At 33.6% G+C, this 20268-nt stretch overlaps 1 protein-coding gene across 1 annotated transcript in view; it reads right to left on the bottom strand.

Moving 5' to 3' along the window:
* Window positions 1–20268, bottom strand: part of LOC129224236 (rab3 GTPase-activating protein non-catalytic subunit-like) — a 78449-nt gene continuing 58181 nt past the window's right edge. The window contains exons 18-23 of the mRNA XM_054858661.1: window positions 19185–19220; window positions 15329–15403; window positions 12053–12277; window positions 8792–9121; window positions 4062–4214; window positions 1–1504 (exon numbers count right to left, since the gene is read on the bottom strand). Of these exons, the coding sequence (XP_054714636.1) occupies window positions 1340–1504; window positions 4062–4214; window positions 8792–9121; window positions 12053–12277; window positions 15329–15403; window positions 19185–19220 (984 nt within the window). The 3' untranslated portion in view covers window positions 1–1339. The remainder of the gene's footprint in view (window positions 1505–4061; window positions 4215–8791; window positions 9122–12052; window positions 12278–15328; window positions 15404–19184; window positions 19221–20268) is intronic.

Below are 20268 nucleotides of genomic sequence, written 5' to 3'. Positions count from 1 at the left end.
GTGATTAAAAAAAAATCATTACCCCCTTTATAAGTTGACCACCTGCCTAAGCTGACCACCAAAGTACTGCACTGCAAGTGGTCAACTTACACAGGTTTCACTGTATCAACATATATTACTTAATGATTGTCAAATCAACATGCAAAAGTTCTAGCATTTACAATTCAAACACAAAGTAATTTATACCAATTTACCCATCGCCAATAATGTAATTTTTGGTTTCATAAAGCATTATAAATGTTAGATTTTTCAATATAAAATTTTTGGTTTGATTTCACAAACATAACTCATATAAAATTACAAAAAAAAAATTAAACGATATTCAGATCTAAATGGAATGTAATAAACATACCATTAGAGACTGCATTTACTTCAGGTATTGGTTGAACTTCTTTGGTCTGAAATTCCAAAAACAACATCCACGAAAAGCCACGATATCATTTTTAATCTGCCATTTTTTTTCTTGACTGTGAACAAATACAATTCTTGCTTTTTGCTTTAAAGTAAAATTTTCAATTTTCGATTTTTTTTTTCTTTGAGCAATCACGATTGCTTATTGTTCTCATTTGACTGTTTTTGGCGTTACGCTGATGTTATTTTCCTGCCATCACCCTCTGCAGCATCACCGTCGACCGGCTCCTCACGATGCTGTTCCTATAGCGAAAGCCGTCTCCAGGTTGCATCCATGTCCTACACACACGCGCATACATACACAACTACACACACACTCATGCCTGCACACAGACACAAACACACATGCCTACATACACACACACGAATGCCTACACGCACAGCACTGCATACACAACACTCACACACATGCATACACACACACACACATGCACCCACACACATGCGCCTACAAACACACACGCATACACACACGCTCGTGATTGCAAAAAACATAATTTGAATTCAAGATGCCAAAAATTCAAATTAATATATTTTTTTTGATCATCTTTTTTTTCTTTGATCTTTTTTTTTTGGACTGCCAGCAGATGATAATAATGGAGGGTTACGTTAAATTTGTTTCAGATTTAAAGATTTGTTGTTAACGAAATTTAAGAATCATTATTTTGCTGAGAAATTTCACAGTATTTTTTCTCTATTATTTAAGCTTAATTGTTGAACATGCATCACTTGTGGCTCAAAGTTACTCCGAATGATTAAATATTTTATCATATTTCAAAGTACTGATGCTCCCGTGCATTAATTTTGAATTATTTCAGACAAGAGAAATTCAACCTCATACACAAACGTCACCTCAGTTACGAAGATAATATGCATTAAGCTATCTTTGGACTTCTAAAACATCAGGAACAACAGTTTCATCTTACTATCAAGAACACTTCACGTCTTTGTGAACCAAAGTCAATAGAGCCTGTTTCATAGCTATTGCCAACTTTTGTTCTCTGCTATTTTCCGGCATGTACACTAGTACCTGGTCCAGTAGAACTAAAGTTAAATCTAAGGGGACATTGTTGCATCGAAGAGTAGTATCACCCTGAAAAGGAAAGAATTACTTTTTTAATATACAGTAGAACCTCTCAATAAGGGACACAAAAGGGACCAGACATTATGTCCCCTTTAGATAGAGGTGTCCCTTCCTCGGAGGTATATCAGTTTATGCATGCAATGTTTAAACTCAGTATATATTTTTTATTAACTCAAACTGTTAACACTTCAGATTAAATACTATACATGATTCAGACACAGTTAATAAAATTCAATTTAAATTATAATTGATGAAGTAATAAAACTTACAAAATTTTTGACTTAATGAATTTTGTAAGTCCAAAGTTTTTTTAGTAAAAAGCAATTCATTTTAATTAATTCATTTCATGAATTTACTCCATGTCATGCAATTTACAATGCAAGACATTGTGAATTACAATTGGTGTTCACATTTCAATTTTTATATGAAAAGCTAGTCAGTTTCTGTACCCTCTCCTTTGGCCCTGAGCCTATTTGAAAAAATATCTTGGTGAGCAAATCATGCATGCAACTTTTAGCAAGACTTTTACAATACATCGTCGCATCAGAGCAACAGTAGGATATCTAAACCCAGAAATAACGCTAAGATATCTTACTGTTGCTCTAAAGCGACGATACTTGTTTCTTTAACACATATTAATGTTAAAGAAATTAATTTTTAGAGGAAAAGTGAAACTTGAATTCCAGTATATTCACTCTTTCTTATGCACTTGTACATATTTGTTTTTCTATGTGACTGTCCCTTAAATAGAGCGTCCCTTAATTAGAGGCAAATACATGGAAGTCCCTATTCAAAAGGGACTGGGACCAGAAAAAATGTCCCTTAAATAGAGTGTCCCTTAATTAGAGGCAAATACATGGAAGTCCCTATTCAAAGGGACTGGGACCAGAAAAAATGTCCCTTAAATAGAGCGTCCCTTAATTAGAGGCAAATACATGGAAGTCCCTATTCAAAAGGGACTGGGACCAGAAAAAATGTCCCTCAAATAGGTGTCCCTTATTCGTAGATGTCCCTTAAGGGAGATTTTACTGTACATAACATTACACACTAAACGATCAGCTTTTTGTCCTCTGCAGGTTTGCTGAACAATATGTAGAAAAACGCAACATTGTAATGAGATTCAGAGCTCTGATTAGATGACTCAAGTCACATTTGACATACTTTGTTCATTGATGTTCGCGTCACTGCTTCAAAGGTAATTTATACATTAGTTAGAACAGGAATAATAATTGCTTTAACAAACTTTGTGGCTTGAAGTAGTATGTAGAATCATTCTACCACAATTAATTTTTAACTTCTAAATCAGCCATAGTCAGAACCATTGAGAAGAGATAAAATGGAGGGAGTGAAGATTTTCATTCATGAACCAAAGACCCCAAGCCACATGATAGATTTTAAAGCACAGAATTGGAAAAAATCAGTTTTCTTTTCCTAGTTTCACGCAAAAACGTGTCAACCATTTGTTGTTGCTGAGTCACGTGACTTGGAGTCTTAGCCTCAGCTTTTGCTAAGCCAATGATTGGACTTGCTCCCTCCATTTATGTTTCTGCTCTAAGGTCGGAACCTGTCACTAATTTCTTATTGGTGATCAACAAAGAATGATTTTATGTTACACTACTGGTACCTGCACGGCTTTGCACGTAATAGAAAATTAAAAGGTCTTTTGGTTCGCCTGTATATTTACAAATAATGTATGGTGAATTATCTCGCCAATTGGCTTGTACCCATGTTACGGTTCCATGTTATGATTATTTCGTAATTTACTCGTCCATATTATGATTATTTTGTTCTTAAAATTAGAATAGAAAAAGACCCACATCGAATTTTCAAAAAATCTGCTTCGAGGTACATGCTACAAACTAACTTTGTGCCAAATTTCATGAAAATCGGCCGAACGGTCTAGGCGCTATGCGCGTCACAGAGATCCTGACAGACAGAGATCCAAACAGAGAGAGATCCTGACAGAGATCCGGACAGAGAGACTTTTGGCTTTATTATTAGTAAAGATTTTAGGGAATGCTAACCTTACTCTAACAGGCCTTGTTAGGGACTGCAACACCTTTTCTAATGGATTCTTTTAGAAACTGTCGATTCATACCAATAAGGACTTTAAAGGGATTGTCTTGATGATGAATGGAACTTTTAGTGTTATAAAAACATTAGCAGAAGAAGAATTCCACATGCATGCACTCAACTGAGAAAACTTTTGAAATGGGTTAAGGAAGAGGAAGATGGTTGCTTCTCAAAGCCCTCAGCATGCTTAAATATCAAAATTATTAGGCAACTGGAATTTCGTTGACCATTAATAAACTATATTGAAAAGCAAATAAATAAAAAATATAATTATTTCTGACAAAAACTGCTTGGACGCAGTGCCATCATTGTAACGAATGAAACAAGCAGACTGTGTGGCCATTGGTTTACGTTACGGAGTAGTGCATTTAGTTATCCAACTTCTATGAAGTAAACATGATTCTAAAGAACATTTTTTAGAATAACACCAAAGAGTGCTATAATAGGGCTTTACTGTATGTGTATGTAAGATGAAATTACAAAAAACCCATACCAGTTTCTTCAAGAAGGCAGTTACATCTGGAGTTAAACAGCCAAGTTTGCTTGTAGGATCACTGCTGTCAAAAATAATTTTATGTATTCTTTGGCCCGCTAATAAAAGTAACTGTGATGCCAAATGTTCTTTATCCGTCACAGCAGACAATATCTGTAAGGGAATAAGCGCAAATGAATTACAGATAGAGAGGAAAAAAACTTTTTTTCCCTGAAGGGGTGTATTTTCACTTCGGGAAAAATTGAAAAAAAAAATTTTTTTTCAACTTTTTAAAGAAGTTTTAATTGAAATTTTCAGCAAAAAGTGATTAGAAATTTCTCCTCAAATTCTAATGCAATTTCCTCCCCCCACCCCCATCTTGTATGTTAAAATACTGTCTAACTTTGATAATGCAAGTTGTAGTATGATAATATAATTTGCATATAGATCAAAAAAAAATTTGATACTTTTCCCAAAAAAAAAAAATTAAACCAATATCCTTAGTGAGGAATTTATATTCCTTTTTCATAAAACAAACACCCATAACTTTAGTCACAGAACTATGTTTCTGCTGACTGTGCGAACCAAATGTACAGGGTGAGGCAAAAAAAAAAAAAAAAACGGGCAAGCAATTTTTCATGTAACTTTATTAAAAATAAATTAATTAACAAAACACAAAAAATAATAATATGAGAAGACCTTTAGCAATGTATAAATTATTTGGTTTCAAACTGGCAGCCTTTTGCAGTAATACAGAGGTGTAACTGCTTATTGAATTCATTGAAGGGCCGCAAGTCCTTTAATCAATCCTATTCTCAATAAAGCAATTGGTTTAGAGAGTCCAAACTTATGTGTAGTTTAGCGTAGACCTTTGACTCTAAAACAGGCCATAAAGTTTAATAAATGGGATTTAAGGTCTAGCGAGTAAAGCGTCCACTCTAAAGATGATATGTCAAAAACAATGCGCCTTGCACCACTCTTGTCTTTTTGGTCGTATGAACTGGTGTGGAGTCAAATTTAAATGTCCAGTCTACATTGCTGTGCCGAAGTGCTGTCAGGTACACAGAAGTACAACAGCTTCTAAAATGAGGCAGTGAGAAGCAATCGGATGCAAGTGGCAAAATTAAAAATTTGGAGATAACCAGTACACAAATGGTAGGTGAACCCCTCCTTTATCTTAGTTCAAGATATAGTACTAGTAGCCCTGGTAGGTTCCGGTATACAGCTTGATTTAGAAAAAAATTTCAATAAAAGCCTTACCTAGGATCTGATCTTTAAACGTGTTTTACCCAAAACTTGAAAATGTCAACTTGCATCCCTTTGCTTCTCACTGCCTCAAATGTCCTTCTTGTACACTTTGATTAATTTTATAGCTTTCATAAACAAAACAAAACAAAAAAAAGATTCTTTTGTCGCTGTGCTGTCCATCACAGACAAAGCCCGACTTCGGATTTTGACGAAGTTTTACTAAAATGTTCGCTGTTCGTTTTTGTACACATTCCAAACATCGACTATAATTTCTAAGCTACTTTAAACTGCATACCACTTCAAATACGGTTTGTCAAGGCACAACAAGCAAACAAACTGTCATTCTCCTTGCTTAAACAACTTTAAAATAGCAGGTCTTCTTGCTTAAAATTGTAAGAAAACCGAAAAACAATACATAAACTAGGAGATACAGTTTAAATTATTTTCTAATATAGTGAGAGACAAAAATAAGATGCTCATTAAAATGAAATTACTTTACTTCCATTCAATGGTGCAATCTTAGTCTTAAGTTTTTTTTTTTTTTTTGCCGCACCTTGTATGCTGCTGAGCCAAGCACAAAAGTGGAATCTGCAGTTGAACTCAAGCAGAAAGATTGTATTTTAAAGTTTGGCTCTTCCATATATTTGAATCAGGTCTTTTTTTTTTCAGAATTTATTTAAAAAAAAAGTTTTGGGTGATCCTGTAGCATTTTATTTATCAAGTTAAATACAAAATAGAGAAAAAGTTGGTTCTAATAACTTAGTTTTTTCCAAAAGTGTAGGTATGACTACTTTTACTACTCTGCTTAGCACAGCCATATGAATAAAATGAAACTCCAGCTTAAGTTCTGATTCAGCTTTAGAAATCATTACGCAGTTTTGGTTTGGGGTTTCTCTTAGAAAGAAAGAGAAAAACAAATTTAGTTTTGATTAGGACTTAGACTGGATTGGAAAAAATCAAAACTCAATAGCTTTCACTTTCAGACAGTCAAGTTACATTATAAGGAAGGGAAATAATACTCATTTTTCTTTCAAACAATATCAATCATGTTTGAAAGTCAAAAATTATAATTATTATTTCAAGTTTCAAAGGCATTCTAAAATAGAAAACATAATTGTTATGATTAGACACATATTACTCAATATTATTGGTTGAACGACGACTTGACTTATTACTGGTGTTTGATCAAGAAAGCTCTCAGTTATAAAACAAAAAAGTTTTTTTTTCTAATTAAACATACTTTTATGTGTATTTCTGTCAAGCAGAAAAAAAAGATGTGTAGATTGCATATATTTTTTAATGCTTAACCCTTTATATGTTCCAAGAATCACAGAGCTATTAAGAAACCCTACTTTTATTCATTTAAAAAAAAAATCTTGAAAAAATAACCCAGTAAAAAGACATTTTTTTTTCCACCACTTCAAAATTTCTGGAAATTTTACATCTCTAATTACAGAGCAAAAGAATTATACTCCATCATGAAAAATATATAAAAATTCAACAAAAATATTATTGTCATTTTAGCAACAAAATGGAGTTGAAGTTCTGAAAGAAATAACAATAATAGAAATAAATATTTTAGGCACAAGATGAAAATAAAGTTATAAAATCAAAAAGAAATAGGAACTCATTATAAATGCAACGGCTAATAAAGCAATTTTTTAAAAAACTAAACTCATTTTTAAGACAAAGAAATGAAATAAATAAAACAGACTTCCAAATACAATGGGGTTGTTTCCAAAATTTTAAAAGTATTTTTTTCTGAAAGAGCATGCTTAAAAACATAGGATCTGACCATTTTTTAAATAATTTGTTTAAGTTTTATATTTTTGAAAAATTACTTAAATCGGTGATCTTTCATTGTTTACATTTCTTGCCGATGACATCACAAATGATGAAATGCCATTCAATGTCGCCATTCACAGAACAAAATATTTAATTCGCATCCTTACTGATGTGTATTGGCAACGATATGGTTGATAGCAAGCGTAGAGCGCAATTTTAATTTGCTTCTTGAATATCATAACGTGGAATCGCGGTAGAAAGATGCGGCAGAGCGCATCATTTGTGATGTCATCAAGACCACGCCTTGTTTCAAAGGTCGGACATTTTAAAAAATTAATTAAAAAATAACTGTTGGAAAATGAAAGTATTTTTTCTGGGTCCATGTTTTTTTTTTTTTTTTTTTTGCTTATTCTATCAATTTCAGTGGCAAAAAGTACTACTTTTGACTGAAGGAAACCCAAATGAGGCAAGGATTAAGTGCTGAAATTAAAAATTGGAGATAACCAGTACAAATGGTTGGAGAACCACTCATCCATCATGGGGCAAGATACAGTACTAGTAGCTCTGGTGGGTACTATTATACAGCATGATTAAGAAAAAATTTTCAATGAAAGCCTACCTAGGATCATAACTTCAAACTCGTTTTACTTAAAACTCTTACATCCCTTTGCTTCTCACTGCCTCAATTGATGATGTTGTGTCTATGATAATGCGCATTTATATGGTTCCGAAGCTGTTGTAGGCAGCTTTTGCAACATCGACAGCCTTATCTGTATAGAGTAGGTCCACTGGGTCTCCTAAGCTGATGTTAAAAAGTTTGGCCTGGATTGCTAGACAGCTGAAGATGTGTTGACGAGACAGTGGGATGTCATCTGGGCAATGAGGACAAAAGTTGGGGTAACTACGCTGTCCGTCCGCAGAAATCCTCACCCCCTTTAAGTGATTTGTCCTAAGTCTGGTTATAGTAGTCGATATGGCTCTGTCACAGTTCAAATCTAAAATGGAGCTTCTTTTCGCTTGTTGAACGATTAGACTGCCTCAAATGAGGCAAAAATATCAAACTGCTGTTCATACAATTTAAGATTTACTCTGAAATATTTTCTAACAAAATCATCTTTAAACAATGTAGGGAAGACCAACCAATGAATGAACAGTGACTAAACAGCTTGTTTTTTTTTTTAAATAAGCTTTCAAAGCATTTTTTGTAGATGAATGGGCACTAATCGCTATACATTTCCAGAAAGAAAATGGCTAAAAAATGCTGCGTTTGTTCCCTGGTTGAGGTGTTCACTCACTGGGCTGGGGAACTCTTTCATTCCAACCTCCCAAAAACCTGATGCAGATATGAAAGTTCACCCAAATATTTAAAAATAATTACAGACATCACCTAATATGTTTTTACTGTCACGAGCCAACTGCTACAATTTTTAACATAACAGTCGAGGTCCTCGAACATAAGCTTTGAGGTTGGGCTTGTGAAAATGCGAGTTTGACAAGAAGTGACATCACATATTTTTTTACAAAAAATAAAAAAAAGTTAATGAAAAAAAGCTTTACAAAGGGAAGGGGAGGGAGCATGCTGAAATGTAACACTTAAAGACAAAGAGGGGTTTTAAGGTCCAATATATTGAAAAAAAAACATGTGACACCATTTATGTTATAGACAGCGCCCAATGAACAAAAAAAAAAAAAAAGAAAGAAATCTATAAAAAATCTACCTCTTGAGCTAAGAGATCCTGTCCACCAGAATATAACTCACAAACATAATGGCGACGAATATCATCTAATTCTAGTTCCCATCCTCTAGCTAAATCCAAGATGTCATTGAATCTTTTGCTGGCAACACAGTAGTCCATTTGGTTTGTTGAATCCACACAATTGTTATTTTCTACAGCAACACAATCGGGTAACGTTTCGGGTAGCGTTTGAGCAACAGCAGTGGCTGCACGAAGCAGGAACTGGATCCTGGAAGCTCGTAAACTCTGATCGTCTTTCTCCGTCAGTTCTTGGATTGTGTGATGGAGATCTCGAAAAAGTGCTTTTTTAGTCTAAAAATTGTTTAAAACAGAAAAGTTAAGCATATAGTTACAAGTACAGTATTCATCAGAATACGTAACGCAAAAAGATCTTGACAATAAATTCATAATTCAAAATTTATGAAGTAAATTACAGTGATATTTTGATAAAAAAAAAGCAAATCCTCATATATATAATAGCCAATGATCGAGTAACATCACTAACAGTGAAACTCACGCCATAGTATGCGTGACGGTATTATTTCAATGTTGAAACACTAAAAATTCAGCAAGTTATTTACAATTTGATAGTATTTTTTGGTAACGCTTGGCATGCAGGGAAATACAAAAGTGACAACCAGCAAAAGGCTCTGGGCCCAGCTAGGCTGGTCCTAATCAGTTTACAATCCCCAGTGAAGATCAATGGCCCTCTTAAAACTACCTACTCCTTTGCTCATTACCACCTCTTCCGGTAAGCTGTTCCAAGGTTCCACTACCCTGCTATAATAATAATTTTTCCTAATATCCATGTTAGCCTGAGATTTAAATAGCTTAAAACAATGACCCCTTGTCCTGTTTTCAGTGCTAAACTTCAGCCCCGTAACATCTTTCATTTTAATAAATTTAAACAACTGAATCATGTCCCCTCGGTCTCTTCTTTGCTCAAAACTGTACATTTTTAGCCTTCTAAGCATGGAATCATAGTCTAAGTGGGAAAGTCCATTTATTAGCCTTTTAGCCCGCCTTTGAACCCTTTCCAATACATTAATGTCTTTCTTAAGATAAGGAGACCAAAACTGAACAGCATACTCCAAATGAGGTCTTACCAAACTTCTGTATAAGGGCAGAAGAACTTCTTTAGATTTGTTTGAAATAGATCTATCGATAAATCCAAGCATCTTATTGGCCTTGTTACTAGCAATGCTGCACTGTTGGCTGAACTTATCCTGACTTATTAAATGCCCAGATCAGTAACTTTTTCTGCCTGACTGAACCTTGCAAAAGGCTGAAGTGGATCCGATAACTTAACCGTTTTTCTGGTAAGACTAATTTAAGGAAAATTAAGAAACAAAAAAGTGGTCAACAATGAACGCTATCTACTGGAGTTAGGGTTAAAATTTCAACAATCAAAATATCACCAAACAGGCAATTGCTTCGCTCAAATGTAGAAGCAATTTTCACCCGTCATACCTTGACAGGCGATTTTCTAGTGTCCTAAAGAATTGTTTAAAGGTTTAATGCATTGAATACCATCAGACAAGCAAAAAAAGTACCAAAAACAGTTGTAAAAGAATTAAGGATGAATGGAGTCAGTTGTTACATTTGAATTTATAATGAACTATGACAGGAACAATTCCTTTTTGTTCGCATGCTAGATGACAACTTTCTTGTGACTTCTTCGTTGGTACAAGAAATGCTTTTGATCAGTAACAGAGATGATCTGCATGAAAACATTGATTGCGTTTTTGTTGATTTTTTTCTGACAAATTGCATTTTATTATGTGTGACTAAATTCGTGGAAATATCTCCATACCATCAGTGATGCATAAAAGGCCACACTTCAGGCCTGCCATTTAGGTAGGTTAGGAGAAAGCAATTGCTCCCCTACCTTGCTTTGAGAAATTGGAGCATTTCGACATACGTGGGTGTTTTTTTTTTCAATGTAATATACGTCGAGTATTTACACGGCGATACTTCCCCTACCGAATAAGTCAATACTTTCCTTACCAAAAAAGTGACTTTCTCAAAAATTGAAGGAGCTAGGGGTAGACGATGTCCACCTTCACGATGTTCAGTAAGTTACCACCCTATAGCCAGGGCTAAGGCAGAAATACATGAAATATACCCCCAGTTCAGTCAACTCCAGTGGAGGACTGCATTTTATTATGCTTGGCATTTTATTATGCAGTCCTCAGCTGCAGTTGACTGAGCTGGCGGTGTATTTCACACACCTTCACGATGGTTGGACGAGGTTGAAAAGGACCTCAAGCTAATGGTAGTCAACCCATGGAGAGCCATAGTGACCAATAGGGTCAACTGAAGGAGGATCAGCGAGTCAGCCTTGGCCTGCAAAAGGTTGTTGTGCTTTTAAAGAAGAATTTACACTTTGTCTCTCAAAACAATTTTAATGACAGGCTTGCTACACTTTGAGTAATTATTGCCTATTTAAAAGTTCTGCAGACCATTTACACAAAACAAGACATAAAATACAGTAGCCCCTCATTATATCGCGCCTCGATATAACGCTCATTCGGATACAGTAAAACCTGTCTACAACGATATTGTTGGGACCTTAAAAAAATATTGTAATAGACAAGTTATCGTTATAGACAGTATTGTTATACACAGGTTTCACTATATATCACTCCTTTCTTCCGTCTCCCAAAATATTAAAACCAAAAACAAAAAAAAAACCTTGCTTTAAGCTTGAAACCATTCATGAAAACATATGATATAACTCAGAAAAGGTCTTTATCTTCTTTATTTAGTTAATGAAAAAAACAAAGATGCTCCTATTCTTCTGAATTTGCTGGAAAAGCAGCGGCAACTCCTGCCATCCAAGTGTACATACATGCAGTATATTTTAGTTTAAGATATAGTTTGGAAACTACTTGACGTTTTCTTTTGTATTGATACTAAGACTTTTACAATAGAGACAGCAGGCAGGTGTCATACTGGTCCATGTAGAAGGGAATATACTCTGACTACCTGTTTGCACAGAAAAGATTTGTGCTTGGTTGCACAAATCAGGATTTGCATCAAAGGAAGGAAGAATGCTCTGGACGGGCGACAGAGTTTTCTCTTAACATTCTGGTTACTTTTACATTTCTCATCCTTTCTACTGCAAATCAATGGGATTAGAAAGTCTACTGGGAATAAGAGGGCATTGGAATGCTCACTCTTATCACGCTGTAGCTAAAGTTAAGAACAGAAAAATCAATCAGAGACAAAAAAAAAACTTACCAAAATGCTGAACAAACTAAGAGGTTTGACGCTTTTCATTTGAAACACGATAATGAAGTGAAGAACTGTAGCAAGCATTAGATGGACATAAACTTGACGGTTGTTAGTAGCTTTCTGACTTAAAGCCATAGTGATTAAAGGTGTGCGGCCTGCATTTTCGTGACCTTGCCAAATTGCTTCAACAGGAAAAATTGGTACTTCTTCAACTTCAGAAGGTATGTTCGTCTGTTAGAGTAACAAGTCAAGCAATTACCGATACAAATCTTTAAAGAATACAACACTTTTAACATTTTATATGAGCAACGCAAAATATTTGTATACGTTTATTAGTTATAATTAAGCAAAATATATAATTGAGGCATTGACAATGAAACTGAGGCAAGTGCCAAAAAAATTTTTTTACAGGAAAAGCAGAAGTTTTGATAGTCCAACATTAAAATGAATGAATATTCATCCTGTTCTGGCAACAGCTGAAACTAAACCACATAAGTTCACTACTACTTGCCACTTGCTGAAGCCATTGGCAATGGAATGTAGATTCACTTCAATGAAAAAACGAGATTTCAAAAATTTGGGCACTTACTCATTTTTATTGTCCATGCCTCAATTTACATTTAAAACAAGCTGATGTGTGCATCACATGACTTCCTTTTACTCCAATTTAATGTCATTTCCCCATTACTGGCAATTTTAATGTGATTCAATAATTTACCCTCTAAATATCACCAACAATGGCCAAATTGAAACAGATTTTAAAAAAAAAATTTTAAATCGCCAAATTTGTCGCTAAGTTGGCGACAAAACTTTTCAACCAAAAGACTGGCGATTTATCTCAAAATGTCCGCCAAATTATAACACCACTTGAGTTTACATAGAAATCAACAATGATTTCCCCCCAAAAAGGGGCAAAAGACCCCTTTAGAAACACCCGAATGCAACCAAAAGGGGAGATGCACAACTAGACCCCACTAGGAGTCTACGTACCAAATTTCAACTTCCTAGGACTTACCGTTCTTGAGTTATGCGACATACATACGCACATACATACGTACATATAGACGTCGCGAGAAAATTCATTGTAATTAACTCGGGAATGGTCATTATGGATATTTCGCGTGTCTATACGTTCTTAGGCACTTATCCACGTGTGGTCGAGTCGAAAAAAACTCAATATTTATTCGGGGGTGAGTAAAATGGAAATTAAGGTCAATTTTTGAGTGTACATTTTTCTCGAACGCAACACTTCCTTTTTTGTAAAATGAAGTAAAAAAAAGAAACACTTTCAATTCTTTTCATCAAATTAAACCCCGAAGATTTGGAGACAAAAAGTTTCAAGAAACCTAAAAAACTGGGTAGTGCACATGGTGGCAAGGATGACTCATACTTAGGATTACCATAATAGGTCAAATCCGGTCAGCTTTATCATACTTAGAGAGGGGCGAAGAAGAAACAATTAGCTTGTATAATGTTTTGCATTTGATTTTGATCAAATTCAGAGCCTTATTTAGCCCCCCCCCCCCACACACACAGAATTTTTTATTTGGATCGACTTTATAATTGTTTTTTCAACTGTTGCAGCACAGAAATTTCTCAAACAGAGGCAATTTGAAGGCAGAGGGATGATGTCAATTAGAAGCAGAATGCTACCATTTTTTTCTCGAGCACGACTCTTAGTTAAAATACTCTTTAGCTATTGTAAGTTTCATAAAGTGTTACGTAATTTTTAAACAGCACATGAGCTTTAACTCAAAACAATGTAAAAAAAATGAAAAACAAAAACATCAAACATTTATTTGAAAACAATAGAATATTCGAATGAAAATATATCAACAACTCTTAATATATGACTATTTAAGAACTAAAATAATAGACATTTCTGCAGAACAAAGTGTGAGAACAACACATTTTGCAATTTGAAAATGTATTTTTTAAAACCTAAGACAAAGGTGTGAAGAAATGTGCTTTGAGTGAGCTGCATTTTCCCACCTATTTGCGGAACCTTTTTCTGCTGACCATACATAAATTTAGTAAAATTAGGTTTTTCCTTCCTTTTCTGTTTTCAAAAATCTTATATTCAGTAACATAACGTTTAGAATTATACACTATATTTCCATGCAACTGCAATAAACAAAAATCCTGCCCAAAGGTTTAAATGCAAAGAGGAGAATAAAAAGTAATATTAAGTGATTTAGGTGCAAATATTCTGCATACTTACTTTGCAAGTGCAATTTACAAGTTAAGCAGAATTGTAAAGCAACAAGGAAAAAAAATCACTTGATTAGAAATTAAACAAAATATCAAACTCTCTTCAAGGAATATTTTCAATCACTTCAGTAAATTTTAAAACTATAATGAAGTTTTGGTAACTTAATACAGTAGAATCTCGAAAATCCGAGTCTCAAAGTCCGAGATTCCACTTAATTCGAGGTGTCAAAAAGTTTGATTTTTTTCCCTCGCTAGTAGGAATGATTTTTTTTCCTCCGTTTTTTTCATGAAGCAAAATTACATTTTGGAACCACACATATATTTTTGTATATTCCCTTTCGTCTTAAAGAGAAAGGCAGCAAAAAATTTAGTAACTATGAGATTCCCTAGACAATAGGTATTAGAGAAATGATCTGATGTGCAAATTACATCAGGTCCTTCGTTGTACGCCTTTTAAATAACAAACATTTTTAATAACTAAAGATGATTTCTGTTACCTACAAATTAAAGGCTTTTACCAATTATAAAACTTCTTTAACTGCTTACACTAAAGTAATGAAGAACGATTGCAACAGCTGTGTCGCCAGCCAGCACTCTTCAAAAGACGTGAAATTTTAACTTGACTAAAGTCAAAATAATTTAACGAAAGTATCGACATGAACTCGGGAGTTGACAAATTGGATTTTTAGTCGATCACACGTTTAGTAGACATCTCAGACCACGTTTGAAAATTGATTCATCGGTGATTAAAATAGAAATTTTTTTATCCCTACAATATTTCCTACATTTTGCCCAAAGAACTGAAATATATGTACGCCTTTTTGTCGCCCAAATATAGTGTAAAATTGTAAGTGCTAAGAATTTTCCGGATAGTTCGAGTTTTCAGTAATCGGAAGTGGCGTCAGCCCCAATTACCTCAGATTTTCGAGACTCTACTGTATTACATATAAGAATATGTTCAGACTTTATTACACATTACCTTTTAAAGTTTTTACAAGTAACATTTAAATCTTTTAATTTTTCATAAAATCAAAAGCTTATATCATTTCACGTCTTAAAAAGTGTACATACTTCAAAAATAATATTCAACAATTGGCAACAAAATTGTAAGAAATTTTCTAAATGGGCATCACTCATTTCCAAATCCTGTGAAAAATAGAAAAATGACAAACATAAATAACAAATAAAAGTTGCACATTAGGACATGGTTCCCAAACTTTTTAGGTCAAGGCACCTTTCTTGGAATTAGGATCGTCTCATGGTGCCCTTTCCTAAGCAATAGTAACTAACAGACAAAAATAAATAAAAATCATATGCAGTAGACCCTTGTTTTACGTGGGGGAGGGGGGGGGGGAAATGCCGCGTAAATCAAAACCGCGTAAATTGAGACTTAATAGTAGTGTTAATAAAATAGGGGTTAGGTTCCGTAGATAAAAAAACTACTTCATTCTAGTGATGACTAACTATATAATAAGTTTAATGTGTACTTATATCGACTTTTATGCACAACAGAAGAACGACAGAAGTATAAAGAAACATGAATTAATTTTGTGTTCTGTTTATAAAGGAGCTGGCAATGATAGTCTTTTGGCAGTCATTGAGAATTTTTCTCTGTAATTCTTTGCAGAGCATTAATGCATCCATGATCACTTGGGTCATTTCCATTATAGAATCTTCCTTCATTAACAAATCAGAAAGATCATTTCTATTGTCTAGGAATAGCTCAAAATTTTCAATGTGAACGTTTTTGGTTGTGTGTCACCGATGGCCATACTCTCGTTGGTTTTGGCAGCCTTTGCTACTTCTAAAAGTTCTTCTTCCAGTGAGTTCTGAACTGTGTGAGTTTAATAACATTACTTCTGGAAAGAGCTTTGGAACCAATTACATAAAATGTCTCCGGTAGCTCAAGCTCGATTATTAGCACGCCAAAATGCAGTTTATTACGTGTATAATCAGGGCCTGACTAACTAAAATTGAGGCCCTAGGCCCACAATAATTTGGAGGCCCCCTGAGGACTTTACAAAGCAATGCAGTGGCGGATTTACAAGTTTGAGGCTCGTCGGAATGCCTTTTTGAGGGCTTCTTTGTCTATCACAGAACTATGTAAATCATTTATAAACTCAGGGGCCCCTCACAACTGTGACATCATAAATTCACTACTGGCAGAATGAATAAAAATTATCCGCTTAAGGAAGCTTTTTCCTGTAAACAAGTCATTTTTTTATTGTTATTTTAAAACTACATGTACTTTTTGTATAGTTGTAATGCTGTGCATAATTCTTTACGTGATTTGGGGTTTTTTAGGAAGATGGGGCCCCAGAACCGGGCCTAGTTGGCCTGTGCTGTAATCAGGCCCTGCGTATAATCTGCAATCTTTAGGAGTTTGGATTTTACAAGAGAGGAAAATTTTATCTGTTTGGATTGCCGCATCTGCGTAAAACCAAAATTCATCCGCATAAAATAAAATAAAGGTGTCAAATCTTAAACCGCGTATAATCGAAACCGCGTAAAATAAATCTGCATGAAACGAGGGTCTACTGTATCTGCAACAAATAGATCTTACTTGTATTACAGGAGTGATATTTCAAAAGTTTCATAATTAACAAATCTTTTATTATGACGTTATTGCAAAATTTTGCAGCACCCCAATGAAGACTTTATGCAGTCTTCACTGCGGCACAGTTTAGGAATCACTACATAAGGATATAAATTGACAGTGACTAATGAATACCGATATGAATGCAGTAATTAATATTGAAACTAAAGTCTACAATAAAGTTATTTTCAAATAGATTTAAATGCATCCTAAATTTAGTTTCCATTACATACAATTACTCTTGAATAAAATAACTTAATTTTTTCATTCAATGAAAAACTTATTTTGCAAAACATCGATGCCCTCTTGTAATCTCTACATAATATAAAATGAAGTCTCCAAAAAGCATCTATTTGTTTGCACACACAAAACTCGCGAACTACCCGGCAGATTTCGCTGAAATTTTCACAGCATCTTTCTTTTAGCACCAGAAAGGTTTGCAGACCAGTTCAAAAAAAAAAAAAAAATCAATAAGTAGTTCTTTTCTTATTCCAATTTAAGCCCAATTTTTACACTAATTCCCGAATATGGGAATGAAAAATTATTTGCACACATTAACATTATATATCCTTGGAAATAGTCGAATTTTCCGCGTTCTACGCAATTTGTTTCAATGCTCTAACTTAATTATGGCGGGAGTTATTACTATTTTTAGGTCAATTTTTTTAAGGCTTAGCTGAAATTTAGGCACTGCTTTCTTCATTACATCTATATATCTATCAATAGAAAGTGAAGGAATTATCCCACAGTTTTCTTTTTGACACCACTGAAAAAAGCGACATTTTTTACTCCAGATCTATCTCAACCAATGGTAGAAAAACTAAGCTTCTGTCTCCAAAGGAAAAAAAGTTACAAGCCTTAGTGAATTAAGTTCAAAAATCTCATCTCCATTCAAATTTTCAACCATTTTATTTTCGCATTTTAACCGTTACGCTTTTTGAAACCACTGTTTCTTTTCCATCTCATTTTCATTTTTTAAACTTATTTTATTTTGTGTTTACATGGTTACGCTTTTTAAATTCTATTTCATTTCAATTTCTTAAAAGTATTTTAATATCTGTCTTCATTGTTTAGGAGGATAATTTTGAGTGATGTTTTTTTTTCTTTTATTGATTGCCTGATTGTTGACCATAAGTCACTTGACACAATTTTTATTTTCAAGATAGATCAGGCAAAGCCGGCCAACGCAGCTAATCATACATATAAAAAGTAAAAATAATTTATAATTGAGTCCCAATAATTTCAGAGCTAATGAGAATAAATACATATAAACAAATATATCTAACTCTTTGAAAATGATAATTATATTTCAAGCTGAAGTAGCATAAAACAAAGATTTACATGTAAAGCATGTTTTGAGAAATTATAGTCAGAATAATACCTGGACAGTTACACAATTGGCTAAGCACTTATAAAAAGTTTTTCAATTCTAAAATTCCAAGACCCTGAAGAAAAATTTTCTAATGACTGAGAGCAAAATCTTAAAAACCAAAAAATCACTTCCTAAATTAAATGCGACTTACAGTAAATAAGTCTGTGCCCGAGATGCCGGGTAGAAAAAGTATACATTTGACACAAAATGGATTAATCACTCTTGGAAACTAAAAATTTCCTAGTTGGCCACATTCTACAACTGTATTGCATTCACCATGCAATCAACCATGTTTGGTCAAAATTACACGGGAGAAACTAATTTCGCAACAGCACAAAGTCTTTTGTTATTTTAAGTTGCTTTTAAACGAAACAAAATGGTAAACAAGATTAAAAGCTCCATTAACAGAAAAATCTTCTGCCAAATAGCTAAGTTAAGCCATTATAAATAATCTGCAAAAATAATAATAAATAAATAAACAAGCCTTTAAACAGCATTAAAAGTTTCATTAAAGTCTAAAATATTTAACCAAGTAATTCAACAGTATCAATAGCTCCATTAAATGTAAAATAATTCACCAAATAAATATTGCAGTTAAAGAGCAATAAAAGTTCCACCATACAATATAAAATGAGGAGCAAACTTGGAAGCTGTATGAGCATTATTTTTCTGTTTTCACCAAGGTAGAAAGTAAACAAGTTGTCCCAATGTACCATTATTATATTCTAGCTATATACTTTATTTAACAATCATTCCTAACTTTTTCTTTAATAAAAGTAAAAATTTTTTACGAAATATTTAACAATTAAAATGATGCTGTATGAAAAATAAAATATACTCCATGGAAACCTCATCATAACTCATACTTTTCAAAAGTTTAAAAAAAAATCCAAAGCAACGCAATCATATTTTGTGTATAACTGGGAAGGGAGGGAGGGGATAAGAGTATCAAAACATACCTTTCTACAAAGTCTTTCTTTTGGAGTTTTACCTACCTAGAGAGTAAAAGAAAAATATATTAAATGTTCACAAAAACACTAGAATTAAGTAAATATTTATTGTGTTACAAGAACATTCATACTGTCTAACCACGGATTGTATGGAAAGACTAATATCCGGTTTACAGACGGAAATGGATGCGTCTATTACCTTTTAGGGATTGTAGTTTTCTGACAGATATGCGCGTTTGTCCCTTAATTATTTCTACTCAGTTTTATAAAAATTGCAACTTATTCACTGGAATAATTTTTAAATCAAACTATATTCGATCGATATTCTCACTCAAAAGTTAATAGATTTATTTTGTTTACAACATAATTTGGAGTTTACGATTTTGCTTTTAAATTTCCGAACGAAATGAAAACATTTTATTTTCTTTTTGTTGTTTCCATAGAAACTCATTGTGTTTCCACTCATTTTCAACTCAATAAAGACAATAAATAAATAAGGTCTTGGTGAAATTATGAAACGCGTGCACCAAAATTCCATCGCTATTTTTCCATCTTCCCTATTGGATTCATTTAGATAGAATCGCCTTCACTTGGCTGATTGCCAAATTACATACAATCCGCGGTAAAACAGTACATGAGTGTACATATACAACGCAAAAAGTTTAAAACTCAAACACTACAAACGTCTTCTAAAATAGGAATTGAGTCTCTTTTAGCAATTTAAATTAAATAAGTGGTAATTTGGATTTATTAAGTCAGATCGTTCGTCAATGATTCTCATATCAAATTCATCAAACAGATCCCTGAACTACAAAGTCGAAAAACGAAAATAAATCATCAGGCAAAGAAAAAAAAGATTGGGGGAATTAATGTAGTGTGGAACAGTTGGTGCGCTTTCAAAAATTTTCCAAAAGCTGGTCAAAACAAAATACTCATTTGCTTGTCAACTGTTACCCGAATCGATAATGCTAAAATGAAAATTAATTTAAATTTCAACATTCAACAATATTGATTTTGGCAACATTTGACGAGCAAATAAGCCTTTTGTTGTTTTAATCAGTTTGTATAAAAAATTTTGTAACGAACCGTAACA

The sequence above is a fragment of the Uloborus diversus genome, chromosome 6, assembly GCF_026930045.1.
Source record: "Uloborus diversus isolate 005 chromosome 6, Udiv.v.3.1, whole genome shotgun sequence".
Lineage (NCBI taxonomy): Eukaryota > Metazoa > Arthropoda > Arachnida > Araneae > Uloboridae > Uloborus > Uloborus diversus.
Note: the sequence above shows the minus strand (reverse complement) of the source record. Positions and strands in the feature narration are given on the sequence as shown.